The sequence below is a fragment of the Pristiophorus japonicus genome, chromosome 20, assembly GCF_044704955.1.
Source record: "Pristiophorus japonicus isolate sPriJap1 chromosome 20, sPriJap1.hap1, whole genome shotgun sequence".
Classification (NCBI taxonomy): Eukaryota; Metazoa; Chordata; class Chondrichthyes; family Pristiophoridae; genus Pristiophorus; species Pristiophorus japonicus.
Window position 1 is genome coordinate 20,220,941 of NC_091996.1, and position 14,764 is coordinate 20,235,704.

General features: G+C 46.1%; 2 protein-coding genes across 5 annotated transcripts in view; one reads left to right on the top strand and one right to left on the bottom strand.

The window, feature by feature from the left end:
* Positions 1-14,764, top strand: part of LOC139232422 (tetratricopeptide repeat protein 16) — a 57,170-nt gene that overhangs the window by 23,126 nt on the left and 19,280 nt on the right. For all 4 annotated transcript variants that reach the window (XM_070862574.1, XM_070862573.1, XM_070862576.1 and 1 more), the window contains exons 8-9: positions 3,577-3,791; positions 10,529-10,776. In XM_070862574.1, the coding sequence (XP_070718675.1) occupies positions 3,577-3,791; positions 10,529-10,776 (463 nt within the window). The remainder of the gene's footprint in view (positions 1-3,576; positions 3,792-10,528; positions 10,777-14,764) is intronic.
* Positions 2,667-14,764, bottom strand: part of LOC139232423 (torsin-1A-like) — a 56,698-nt gene continuing 44,600 nt past the window's right edge. Inside the window, exon 6 of the transcript XR_011588004.1 lies at positions 2,667-2,682. The gene's annotated coding sequence lies outside the window, so the exon portion shown is untranslated. The remainder of the gene's footprint in view (positions 2,683-14,764) is intronic.

Here is a 14,764-nt window from a genome sequence, read left to right on the forward strand (position 1 = left end):
TATTCTGCAGCTCTACCCATATAGATTCCACATCATCCAAGCTAATGTCCTTCCGAACTATTGCCTTAATTTCCTCCTTAACCAGCAATGCTATCCCACCTCCTTTTCCTTTTATTCTATCTTTCCTGAATGTTGAATACCCCTGGATGTTGAGTTCCCAGCCCTGATCATCCTGGAGCCATGTCTCCGTAATCCCAATCACATCATATTTGTTAACATCTATTTGCACAGTTAATTCATCCACCTTATTGCGGATACTCCTTGCATTAAGACACAAAGCCTTCAGGCTTGTTTTTTTTAACACCCTTTGTCCTTTTAGAATTTTGCTGTACAGTGGCCCTTTTTGTTCTTTGCCTTGGGTTTCTCTGCCCTCCACTTTTCCTCATCTCCTTTCTGTCTTTTGCTTTTGCCTCCTTTTTATTTCCCTCTGTCTCCCTGCATTGGTTCCCATCCCCCTGCCATATTAGTTTAAATCCTCCCCAACAGCACTAGCAAACACTCCCCCGAGGACATTGGTTCCGGTCCTGCCCAGGTGCAGACCGTCCGGTTTGTAGTGGTCCCACCTCCCCCAGAACCGGTTCCAATGCCCCAGGAATTTGAATCCCTCCCTGCTGCACCACTGCTCAAGCCACGTATTCATCTGTGCTATCCTGCGATTCCTACTCTGACTATCACGTGGCACTGGTAGCAATCCCGAGATTACTACTTTTGAGGTCCTACTTTTTAATTTACCTGGATGGGGTCCCCTGAAGGTCTTCGGATTCTTATTTTATTTTTTGCTGTTTTTTTTTCTCCGACCCTCCGTGGGCCCGACTCCATCCTCTGCGGCACTTGGGCGGCAAGCGCCTCTGCTGCCGAGAATGAGACCTCCCGCCCATTGCCGCCCAGATTGGCGGTGTACGTCGTCCATTTGCCGCCCGCCGACCTTCGATGGACCTCAGCCATCAATATCCCGCCCAAAGTGCCGTCCGGTACCTCGGGGCCATCGGCGACACTTGGGCGGGCGGAGACCTTGATGAAAATCGGCCCCATACCTTTCAATACCTTTGGTTATCAGAAAGCTATCAATCCCCAATTTAAAATTAACAATTGATTTAGCATCAATGGCCGTTTGCAGAAGAGAGCTCCAAACTTCTACCACACTGTGTGTGTAGAAGTGTTTTCTAATTTCACTCCTGAAAGGTCTGGCTCTAATTTTTAGACTATGTCCCCTCGTCTTAGAATCCCCAACCAGCGAAAATACTTTCTCTCTATCTGCCCTATCTGTTCTCCTTAATATTCTGAAATCTTTGATCAGATCAAAATAATAGATAAGTGTAGCTTTGGAAAGGAGTTAAAATTGAGAGCAATGGAAGATTTTGCTTTGTGATAATGCTGAAATGAGGATACTGCAAGAAACACCTGCTCAAAGCCTCTGACCCAGCCATCCTAAATCTCCAAACAGAGGGAGATGGGGTCAGATGTGCAGCATCAATGCGTGCTTTATTCTAACAGTGGAGGTGGAGAGGAGGTTGCAAGCTCACTCCCACATCATTGAGTTGCTCGCTGAGACGATGGGCTAACTTCCATACAAGGTGGGGTTAATTGGAGAAAGGTTGCCCCTTGTCTGTTTTCCAGCAGCCAGTTCAGGGTGACAAGCCTGGTGAAGCCTGTCAGTAGGTCACGTGCTTGTCATGTATCCTACATGGCTACTGTTGGTACTATTACAAGGTGTGCCACCAGAGGGCATAGCAGTGGGAGACTTGTAGGTTACCTGTACAGGTGTGCCTGGCCTAGTATAAAAAGCAGGCCACCAGGTGTGATCCTCACTCTGGAGTTATCAATAAAGGACTAAGGTCACCACAGTTCAAATACAACACATTGCCTCGTGGAGTCATTATCAGAGCATCTAAGGACATAACAGTGCTTATCTTCTCAGCTACAAATACTGCATGGCACAGGAAGATCACAGTGGAGAAAGTGGAAAGGTTTGTTACCTACAGTGTCAGCTCTGGCACAGTGGGTAGCACTCTTGCCTCTGAGTCAGAAGGTTGTGGGTTCAAGTCCTGCTCCAGGGACTTGAGCAAATAAATCTAGACTGACACTCCAGTGCGGTGCTGAGAGAGTGCTGCATTGTCAGAGGTGCTGTCTTTCAGATGAGAAGTTAAACCGAGGCCCCGTCTGCTCTCGCAAGTGAACGTAAAAGATCCCATGGCACTAGTTTGAAGAGCAGGGGAGTTATCCCCGGTGTCCTAGCCAATATTTATTCCTCGATCAACATAACAAAAAATAACAGATTATCTGGCCATGATCACATTGCTGTTTGTGGGAGCTTGCTGTGTGCAAATTGGCTGCCGCGTTTCCTACATTACAACAAGTGACTACACTTCAAAAGTACTTAATTGGCTGTAAAGTGCTTTGAGACATCCGGTGGTCGTGCACAGCGCTATATAAATCCAAGTCTTTCTTTCGCCATAAAAGAGAAGCAGAGATGATTTGATGTCTTCCTTTGTAATATTTAAGATGTACCATCTTCATCTTTAACACTAATAAAGGTAAAACTATTTAGAATTTTCTGGTACTGATAGAAAATCAAAAACGAAACTAATGGAATCCCATTTGAAAGATCGTGGTAGCGTCCTTGGGTCACAATTTCTTGTTTGCTTGTAGGATAATCCAAATGGCCTTCTGGTTTCTAAAATTCTGTAGGATCAAAGAATCAGGCAATTGGCATATGATAAGTCGACAGATATATGGGATTCATTATAGTTTTGTTTGGAGCAAATAGGTTTTTCCTATTCCTTAAAATGTTCATGTTTTTCTTAGTTTTTGCCTGTGTATCCCACAGGTTAGGAAACACGTCTTCACACAAAGAGTGGTAGAAGTGTGGAACTGTCTGCCACAAAATGCAGTCGACGTTAGCTCAATTAATCATTTTAAATCTGCGATCGCTAGATTTTTGCTAGCCAAGGGAATGAAGGGAAGGCGGGTGGATAGAGTTAAGATACAGGAGTACGGGAGCATCGTGGTTATGTTACTGGACTAGTAATCCAGAGGTCTGGGTGTCACTTCGGAGACGTGAGTTCAAATTCCACCATGGCAGCTGGGGAACTTAAATTCAATTAAATAAATCTGAATAAAAAGCTCGTGTCAGTAATGGTGACTATGAAACTACTGGATTGTCGTTAAAAAACGATTTGATTCACGAAGAAAATCTGCCATTGTTACCCGGTCTGGCCTATATGTAACTCCAGACCCTCCACAGCAATGTGGTTGTCTCTTAATTGAAATGGCCTAGCAAGCCACTCAGTTGTACCAAACTGCTACAAAGAAACAAAGACTGCAGCGGTTCAAGGCGGCGGCTCACCACTAACTTCTCAAGGGCAATTAGGGATGGCCAATAAATGCAACCCAAATTCCGTGAACGAATAAAAAGAATACAGATCCGCCATGGTCTCATGAATGGCGGAACAGGCTTGAGGAGGGGCTGAATGGCCTACTCCTGATACACCCAGTATTTTTGCATTGTTTTTATTGTATCATTTACGTAATGTGATTTAATTTTTTTCTTCCCCCCCCCCCCCACCCTGTCAACAGATTGCTAATTGTTATCGTGATGTCCGTACTGTCCTGGATTTGGATCCATCCAATCAGGAGGCCGTATCACTAATGGCTACACTGGCCCAAAGAGCCGAAGAGGCAAAGGCACAGGCGGTGAACAAGGCTCTGAAAGGCAAATTGAATGGTGCACTGATCAAGATCAATGTGGCGATCGACAATAATCCCAATAAAGCAGACTATTATGTCTTCAGGTACAACCAACAATAGCCAACACTAATAGACAGGGAATTGGTTGAAGCACTGAGTTTGTCTATACAATCATGTGCTAGAACAAGTTCAGACTACAAACGGTCAGATCTATCATAATGGGGTAGAATTTACGGTCAGTCTGACGGCGTACTCCCAGAGTACGCCATCATACCGCCTTTGAAATGGGCAGCAAGTTTGGGATTTGTGCATGCTCTAAAGCCCCAACTTGCGATCTGTCAAGTTCCGACTTGACAGATGATCCACTTTGACATTGAAATCCAAATTGCTGACGCAGTGTTGGGCTAATTGCCCATCAAATGCCCAGCAATTACCCATGGAAGTTTTACGGCTGATGCAAACAGGCACAGGGCCTGTCTGCACAGCATAAGGGGATACCCGCCAATAAACAATCTTCATCTGATGCTTCTTTGTTTAAATATGTAAAAGAAATGTGAATCCAAACCAGGTAGAGTGAGACACTGTCCAAGGGTTTGACAGGTTTGCAAAAAAAAAAAATCTAAAATATATTTCCCTCACTGTATCTTCTGGAACAAACCTTTCGTGGAACAAAATGCATAAAAACTTTTATCAACATTAGCTGCTGTTTTTTCCCTCAAAAAACACCACAGTATCTAGTGGGGGAGAATGAGAGACCTTCTGTTCCTGATTGGGGCACTGCCCTACATGATCTCAGATACACTTACACACACAGTGCACCCTAGGATCTGTGGACCACTACGCCGCGCCTCACAGCAACCTTTTTGGGGCCCCGCAACAGCTAAGTATGCATTCGGTTCGGTTCCTTAATTATGCTGCTGACTGCAAAATCCGGGCCATTAGGTCAATAAGGTAAAATCCAGGAAAGAAGAGATATGTGTTGCATTGGCTTGAATAGGAATGTTTATCCTTTCATTTCAGCTGTGGCTCAGTGGGTAGCACACTCACTTCTGAGTCAGAAGGTTTTAGGTTCTGTCTTCACGAAGGAAGACACAAATAACCTTCTGGAAATACTAGGGGACCGAGGGTCCAGTGAGAAGGAGGAACTGAAGGAAATCCTTATTAGGCGGGAAATTGTGTTAGGGAAATTGATGGGATTAAAGGCTGATAAATCCCTGGGGCCTGATAGTCTGCATCCCAGAGTACTTAAGGAAGTGGCCCAGAAATAGTGGATGCATTGGTGATCATTTTCCAACAGTCTATCGACTCTGGATCAGTTCCTATGGACTGGAGGGTAGCTAATGTAAAACACTTTTTTTTTTAAAAGAAGGGAGAGAGAAAACGGGTAATTATAGATCGGTTAGCCTGACATCAGTAGTGGGGAAAATGTTGGAATCAGTTATTAAAGATGAAATAGCAGCGCATTTGGAAAGCAGTGACAGGATCAGTCCAAGTCAGCATGGATTTATGAAAGGGAAATCATGCTTGACAAATCTTCTAGAATTTTTTTGAGGATGTAACTAATAGAGTGGACAAGGGAGAACCAGTGGATGTGGTGTATTTGGACTTTCAAAAGGCTTTTGACAAGGTCCCACACAAGAGATTGGTGTGCAAAATTAAAGCACATGGTATTGGGGGTAATGTATTGACGTGGATAGAGAACTGGTTGGCAGACAGGAAGCAGAGAGCCGGGATAAATGGGTCCTTTTCAGAATGGCAGGCAGTGACTAGTGGGGTGCCGCAGGGCTCAGTGCTGGGACCCCAGCTATTTACAATATACATTAATGATTTGGATGAAGCAATTGAGTGTAATATCTCCAAGTTTGCAGACGACACTAAGCTGGGTGGCAGTGTGAGCTGTGAGGAGGATGCTAAGAGGCTGCAGGGTGACTTGGACAGGTTAGGTGAGTGGGCAAATGCGTGGCAGATGCAGTATAATGTGGATAAATGAAATGTGAAGTTATCCACGTTGGTGGCAAAAACACGAAGGCAGAATATTAACTGAATGGCGGCATATTAGGAAAAGGGGAGGTGCAACGAGACCTGGGTGTCATGGTACATCAGTCAGTGAATGTTGGCATGCAGGTACAGCAGGCGGTGAAGAAGGCAAATGGTATGTTGGCCTTCATAGCTAGGGGATTTGAGTATAGGAGCAGGGAGGTCTTACTACAGTTGTACAGGGCCTTAGTGAGGCCTCACCTGGAATATTGTGTTCAGTTTTGGTCTCCTAATCTGAGGAAGGATATTCTTGCTATTGAGGGATTGCAGGGAAGGTTCACCAGACTGATTCCCGGGATGGCAGGACTGACATATGAGGAGAGACTGGATCGACTGGGCCTGTATTCACTGGAGTTTAGAAGGATGAGAAGGGATCTCATAGAAACATATAAAATTCTGATGGGACTGGACAGGTTAGATGCAGGAATAATGTTCCTGATGTTGGAGAAGTCTAGAACCAGGGCACTTAGTCTAAGGATATGGGGTAAGCCATTTAGGACTGAGATGAGGAGAAACTTCTTCACTCAGAGAGTTGTTAACCTGTGGAATTCCCTACCGCAGAGAGTTGTTGAGGCCAGTTCGTTGGATTTATCCAAGAGGGTGTTAGATATGGCCCTTACGGCTAAAGGGATCAAGGGGTATGGAGAGAAAGCAGGAAAGGGGTACTGAGGTGAATGATCAGCCATGATCTTATTGAATGGTGGTGCAGGCTCGAAGAACCGAATGGGCTACTCCTGCACCTATTTTCTATGTTTCTATGTTCAAGTCCCACTCCAGGGACTTGGGCACGTAAATCTAAGCTGACACTCCAGTGCAGTGCTAAGAGAGTGCTGCACTGTCCAAGGTGCCATCTTTCGGATGAGGTGTTCAACCGAGGCCCTGTCTGCTCTCTCAGGTGGATGTAAAAGCTCCCATGGTGCTGTTTCGAAGACAAGTAGGGGAGTTATCCCCGATGTCCTGGCCAATATTTATCCCTCAATCAACATCACTAAAACCTTTTATCTGGTCATTATCATATTGCTGTTTGTGGGAGCTTGCTGTGCACAAATTGGCTGCCATGTTTCCCACATTACAACAGTGACTACACTCCAAAAGTACCTCACTGGCTGTAAAGCGCTTTGAGACGTCCGGTGGTCGTGAAAGGCGTTATATAAATGCAAGTCTTTCTTTCTTTCTAATTTCCCATGACAAAGAAAAAGTATGTATTGATATATTAAACATAGAAACATAGAAAATAGATGCAGGAGTAGGCCATTCGACCATTCGAGCCTGCACCACCATTCAATAAGATCATGGCTGATCATTCACCACAGTACCCCCTTTCCTGCTTTCTCTCCATACCCCTTGATCCCTTTAGCTGTAAGGGCCATATCTAACTCCCTCTTGAATATATCCAATGAACTGGCTTCAACAACTCTCTGCAGTAGGGAATCCCACAGGTTAACAACTCTCTGAGTGAAGAAGTTTCTCCTCATCAGTCCGAAATGGCTTACCCCTTATCCTTAGACTGTGCCCCCTGGTTCTGGACTTCCCCAACATCAGGAACATTCTTCCTGCATCTAACCTGTCCAGTCCCGTCAGAATTTTATGTGTTTCTATGCGATCCCCTCTCATCCTTCTAAACTCCAGTGAATACAGGCCCAGTCGGTCCAATCTCTCCTCATATGTCAGTCCTGCCATCCCGGGAATCAGTCTGGTGAACCTTCGCTGCACTCTCTCATTAGCAAGAACGTCCTTCCTCAGATTAGGAGACCAAAACTGAACACAATATTCCAGGTGAGGCCTCACCAAGGCCCTGTACAACTGCAGTAAGACCTCCCTGCTCCTACACACAAACCCACTAGCTATGAAGGCCAACATATCATTTGCCTTCTTCACTGCCTGCTGTACCTGCATGCCAACTTTCAATGACTGATGTACCATGACACTCAGATCTCGTTGCACTTCCCCTTTTCCTAATCTGCCATTCAGGTAATATTCTGCCTTCGTTTTTTGCCTCCAAAGTGGATAACCTCACATTTATCCACATTATACTGCATCTGCCACGCATTTGCCCACTCACCTAACCTGTCCAAGTCACCCTGCAGCCTCTTAGCATCCTCCTCACAGCTCACACCGCCACCCAGCTTAGTGTCATCTGCAAACTTGCAGATATTACACTTAATTCCTTCATCTAAATCATTGATGTATATTGTAAATAGCTGGGGTCCCAGCACTGAGCCCTGCGGCACCCCACTAATCGCTTCCTGCCATTCTGAAAAGGACCCATTTATCCCGACTCTCTGCTTCCTGTCTGCCAACCAGTTCCCTATCCACGTCAGTACATTACCCCCAATACCATGTGCTTTAATTTTGCACACCGATCTCTTGTGTGGGATCTTGTCAAAAGCCTTTTGAAAGTGCAAATACACCACATCCACTGGTTCTCCCTTGTCCACTCTACTAGTTACATCCTCAAAAAATTCCAGAAGATTTGTCAAGCATGATTTCCCTTTCATAAATCCATGCTGACTTGGACTGATCCTGTCACTGCTTTCCAAATGCGCTGCTATTTCATCTTTAATAATTGATTCCAACATTTTCCCCACCACTGATGTCAGGCTAACCGGTATATAATTTCATTGATTAATTGTCTGTATTACATATATTGCTTTAATGGGACGGAATTTGTTGTCAAAATAACAGTAAGGCTAACGGCACTCACTGTTAGTTATGCACAAATCGATAGCAACTTCAGGCAAGGGAGATGCGCGGTTAAGCGCAAATATCCGGAAGTTGCTGTCCGGGATGGGCTGCTCCTCTGTAAGCCACGGAAAAATGGCATCTCGCCATCTGACTCACCATTTAAATGTATTGAACAGCGAGAAGTTCCTGCACGCACGTCATAGATACAGACTAAACGCGCTATGCAAAATTAGGGTATGTACATCGCCCCAACCCTCTTCTCAATCTTCCTCACTGCCATGCTCCACAGTTAACAAGCTCCCCGCTGGAGTGGAACTAAACTACAGAACCAGTGGGAAGCTGTTCAACCTTCGCCGTCTCCAGGCCAGGTCCAAGACCACCCCAATCTCCGTCGTCAAGCTACAGTACGCGGACGACGCCTGCATTTGCGTGCATGCAGAGGCTGAACTCCAGGACAGAGTTGATGTATTTACTGAGGCGTACGAAAGCACGGGCCTTACGCTAAACATCCGTAAGACAAAGGTCCTCCACCAGCCTGTCCTCACCGCACAGCACTGTCCCCCCAGTCATCAAGATCCACGCACGGCCCTGGACAATGTGGACTATTTCCTATACCTTTGGAGCCTCTTATCAACAAGAGCAGACATTGATGACGAGATTCAACACCGCCTCTATTGCGCCAGTGCAGCCTTCGGCCGCCTGAGGAAAAGAGTGTTCGAAGACCAGGCCCTCAAATCTGCCACCAAGCTCATGGTCTACAGGGCTGTAGTAATACCTGCCCTCCTGTATGGCTCAGAGACATGGACCATGTACAGTAGACACCTCATGTCGCTGGAGAAATACCACCAACGATGTCTCTGCAAGATCCTACAAATCCCCTGGGAGGACAGGCGCACCAGCATCAGTGTCCTCGACCAGCCCAACATTCCCAGCATTGAAGCACTGACCACACTTGATCAGCTCCGCTGGCAGGCCATATTGTCCGCATGCCAGACATGAGACTCCCAAAACAAGTGCTCTACTCTGAACTCCTTCACGGCAAACGAACCAAAGGTGGGCAGAGGAAATGTTACATGGACACCCTCAAAGCCTCCCTGATAAAGTGTAACATTCCCACTGACACCTGGGAGTTCCTGGCCAAAGACCACCCTAAGTGGAGGCAGTGCATGCGGGAGGGTGCTGAGTATCTCGAGTCTCATCGCCAAGAGCTTGCATAAATCAAGCGCAGGCAACGGCAAGAGCGTGCAGCAAACCTGTCCCACCCTCCCTTACCCTCAACGACTATCTATCTCACTTGTGACAGGGACTGTGGCTCTCATATTGGACTGTTCAGCCACCTAAGGACTCATTTTAAGAATGGAAGTAAGTCTTCCTCGATTCTGAGGGACTGCCTATGATGATGATGATGCTAGGGAGGGAGGTCTAGGATTTTGACCCAGAGACAATGAAGGAACAGGTGATTATATTTCCAAGTCAGGATGGCATGTGACTAGGACTAGGTGGTGTTCCCATGCGCCTGCTGCCCTTGTCCTTCTAGGTGGTAGTGGTCGCAGGTTTGGGAGGTGCTGCCAGAGAAGCCTTGTGGAGTTGCTGCAGTGCATCTTGTAGATGGTACACACCGCAACCACAGTGCGCCAGTGGTGGAGGGAGTGAATGTTGAAGGTGGTGGATGGGGTGCCGATCGAGTGGGCTGCTTGTCCTGGATGGCGTTGAGCTTCTTCAGAGTTGTTGGAGCTGCGCTCATCCAGGCAAGTGGAGAGTATTCCATCACACTCCCGACTTGTGCCTTGTAGATGATGGAAAGACTTTGGGGAGTCAGCAGGTGAGTCACTCACCGCAAAATACCCAGCATCTGACCGGCTCTTGTAACCACAGTATTTACGCAGCTGGTCCAGTTAAGTTTCTGGTCAATGGTGATCCCCAGGATGTTGATGATGGAGGATTTGAGGATGGTAATGCCATTAGATAGTCCAAGCTCTTTTTACTTAGAACAATGAAGAAAAGATTTTGTCTCATGCCTAAACTAAATCAAACAGTCTGGATTTAGATTATTATTTTTTTTTAAATTACACCCCCTGCATTAAACAGTCTTTAATTTTATTCTGCTTTCAATATTCAGGGGGATCTTGAATAGAAGACTCAGGAATTTCAATAGAGCCATTGATGACTATCTCTTCGTCTTGGACAGTATCAGCGACACAGAGCAGAGTGTCACCTACCAGGAGACTCGGGGACAACTCCTTCTGACCTACAATGACTTTGCTGTGCACTGCTACCACAAAGAGTTTTTCGAGGAGGCAATCCTTCTCTTAAACCTGAGTATTAGGGGAGAGAAGCGGCAAAAAGGATTGTACATTAACCGAGGAGGTAAGGATTATTTTTGGTGTCTTCCAGCACACAATGCCAGGTGACACTTGCGCAAACGGAGAATATGGTTGACAGGGATCTGCATCTACAGAGCTTCCATGAGCTGCTTCGGAATATACCAGACTGTCCAGTCAAAAAACAGAGTTATGTTAAAAAGCAATGTCTCATTTGTCAAGCTATTGTAAGCAGCTTGCTATTCCCAGTTATGATTCTAGCAGTTGCTGGAAATAACAGGAACCAAAGTACCACTTCTGTCAAAAATGTCAGCTTGTCGCTTTCAATTATTTCACCATCTTCTGAAGGCAAAGAGCATCAGTTGCATTATCTCACAGATGAAAGCAATTTGGCTGCAATGGTTAGCTCTGTGAAAATGCAACAAGATGTGCAACATAACGGCATACACAAAGAGTGAAATTAAATATATTGGACCAGCCCACAATTACTGTCTGAAAAATAGGACCTAAATTGAACAGGCCACAAAGTGTTCGCTGAATCCCCTTTAATCAATTACTCATAACACTTTTTCACCTTCGACCCAAGTACTATCAGTGTATTCAATTTCTATGGCATTGCAGCGTTGCATTGATAGAATGTGTGTGATACTACTGATTTTAAAGAGTTTAGTGAGTATTTGCACAGACAGTACAACACTATATCAGAAAAAAAATCAAAGAGCAAGTTATTATTTAAATGGAGAAAGATTGCAAAGTGCTGCAGTACAGTGCTGGGGGTACTTGTGCATGAAACACAAAAGGATAGTATGCAGGTACAGCAAGTGATCAGGAAGGCCAATGGTATCTTGGCCTTTATTGCAAAGGGGATGGAGTATAAAAGCAGGGAAGTCTTGCTGCAGCTATGCAGGGTATTGGTGAGGCCACACCTGGAATACTGCATGCAGTTTTGGTTTCCATATTTACGAAAAGATATACTTGCTTTGGAGGCAGTTCAGAGAAAGTTCACAAGGTTGATTCCAGAGATGAGGGAGTTGACTTATGAGGAAAGGTTGAGGAGGTTGGGCCTCTACTCATTAGAGTTCAGAAGAATGAGAGGTGATCTTATCGAAACGTGTAAGATTATGACGGGGCTTGACAAGGTGGATGCAGAGAGGATGTTTCCACTGGTGGGGGAGAATAGAACTAGAGGGCATGATCTTAGAATAAGGGGCCGCTGATTTAAAACAGAGATGAGGAGGAATTTCTTCTCTCAGAGGGTTATAAATCTCTGGAATTTGCTGGCTCGGAGAGCTGTGGAAGCTGGGACATTGAATAACTTTAAGACAGAAATAGACAATTTCTTGAGCGATAAGGGGTTATGGGGAGTGGGCGGGGAAGTGGAGCTGAGTCCATGATCAGATCAGCCATGATCTTATTAAATGGCTGAGCAGGCTCGAGGGGCCGTATGGCCTACTCATGTTCCTATTTCTTATGTTCTTATATAAATATAATGATTAAACACCAAGTAACAGAATCCTGAGAGTAATAGCAAGGCACAAATCCATCCATCTGGATGACATAAATGTAAATGTGAAGACTGAGTGAATTCTAAACAATGAATTCCAAGATTAGATTGCACTTTGAATTACTCTCACCCACAGAGGTACTTTTAGCAATGTAACTAAGTGGATAGTCCCTTCAGTGTGCCAGCACAAACATGATGGGCTGAATAGCCTCGTTCTGTGCTCCAAAATTCTAATAGACTGTTTCAAATATGTCATGTATCTTACATTATTATATATAACTGTATCCTAACATGCTATACATGACTGTAATAAGATATGACCTGTAACCACCAGCATACCTTACCACCAGGGGTGCACTTGCATGAGACAGGTATACAAGGACAGGTCTCAGGCAAGTGCAACATTCCAGAGCTGTGAAATAAAGGTGCAGGTCCAGAGTGACCTTGACTTCATTACATGCCTCGTGTGAATCTGTACTGAGGGGACAGGACTTTACAGTGGCGATGAGTTACGGGATTACAGAATCCACAGAATGGCGAACAACGGATCAGATGAAAAGTACAATGCGGGTCTTTGGTTACAAAGCTTTCGACCAGAGAAGGTTGAGAAGAGATTTGATAGAGGTGCTTAAAATCATAAGGTGTCTAGACCGAGTAAATAGAGAGAAAGTGTTCCCATTGGCAGAAAGGTGGAGAACCAGAGGACAGGTTCAAGGCCTCTGGCAAAAGAAACAAAGGCGACGTGGGGGAAAACTTTATTATGCAGCGAGTGGTTAGGATCTGGAATGCACGGCCTGAAATTGTGGTGGAGGCAGACTCAATCGTGGCTTTCAAAAGGGAATTGGATGAGTGCCTGAAGGAAAGAAAATTGCAGGGCTACAGGGAAAGGGCGGGCGGGTCTAGCTGAAGTGCTCTTGCAGAGAGCTGACACGGGCTCCTTCTGTGCTGTAACCATTCTATGATTCTATATTGCACATGATAAGAACATAAGAAGATAAGAAATAGGAGCAGGAGTAGGCCATTTGGCCCCTTGAGCTTGCTCCGCCATTTAATAAGATCATGGCAGATCTGATCTTGGGCTCAGCTCCACTTTCCTGCCCGCTCTCCATAACCCTTCACTCCCTTATCACTCAAAACTCTCTCTATCTCTACTTTAAATATATTCAATGACCCAGCCTCTACAGCACTCTGGGGCAGAGAATTCGACAGATTTACAACCCTCTGAGGGAAGAAATTTCTCCTCATCTCAGTTTTAAATAGACGACCCCTTATTCTGAACCTATACCCCCTAGTTCTAGATGCCCCTATCTTCTCTGCATCTACCTTGTCGAGCCTCCTCAGTATCTCAAATGTTTCAATAAGATCACCTCTCATTCATCTAAACTACAATATGTATAGGCCTAACTGTTCCAAGTTCCAACTGTCACAGGACAGAGAGTGGAGAGCACCAGTTCCCACTGTCACAGGATGGGAGAGTGGAGAGCACCAGTTCCCACTGTCACAGGATGGGAGAGTGGAGAGCACCAGTTCCCACTGTCACAGGACAGAGAGTGGAGAGCACCAGTTCCAACTGTCACAGGACGGGAGAGTGGAGAGCACCAGTTCCCACTGTCACAGGACAGAGAGTGGCGAGCACCCGTTCCCACTGTCACAGGACATAGAGTGGAGAGCACCAGTTCCAACTGTCACAGGACAGAGAGTGGAGAGCACCAGTTCCTACTGTCACAGGACGGGAGAGTGGAGAGCACCAGTTCCCACTGTCACAGGACGGGAGATTGGAGAGCACCAGTTCCCACTGTCACAGGACAGAGAGTGGAGAGCACCAGTTCCCACTGTCACAGGACAGAGAGTGGAGAGCACCAGTTCCCACTGTCACAGGACGGGAGAGTGGAGAGCACCAGTTCCCACTGTCACAGGACGGGAGAGTGGAGAGCACCAGTTCAAACTGTCACAGGACAGAGAGTGGAGAGCACCAGTTCCAACTGTCACAGGACAGAGAGTGGAGAGCACCAGTTCCAACTGTCACAGGACGGGAGAGTGGAGAGCACCAGTTCCAACTGTCACAGGACAGAGAGTGGAGAGCACCAGTTCCCACTGTCACAGGACGGGAGAGTGGAGAGCACGAGTTCCCACTGTCACAGGACAGAGAGTGGAGAGCACCAGTTCCCACTGTCACAGGACAGAGAGTGGAGAGCACCAGTTCAAACGATCACAGGATGGGAGAGTGGAGAGCACCAGTTCAAACTTTCACAGGACAGAGAGTGGAGAGCACCAGTTCAAACTATCACAGGACGGGAGAGTGGAGAGCACCAGTTCCCACTGTCACAGGACAGAGAGTGGAGAGCGCCAGTTCCCACTGTCACAGGAGAGAGAGTGGAGAGCACCAGTTCCCACTGTCACAGGAGAGAGAGTGGAGAGCACCAGTTCCCACTGTCACAGGACGGGAGAGTGGAGAGCACCAGATCAAACTATCACAGGACAGAGAGTGGAGAGCACCAGTCAAACTGTCAAAGGAGAGAGAGTGGAGAGC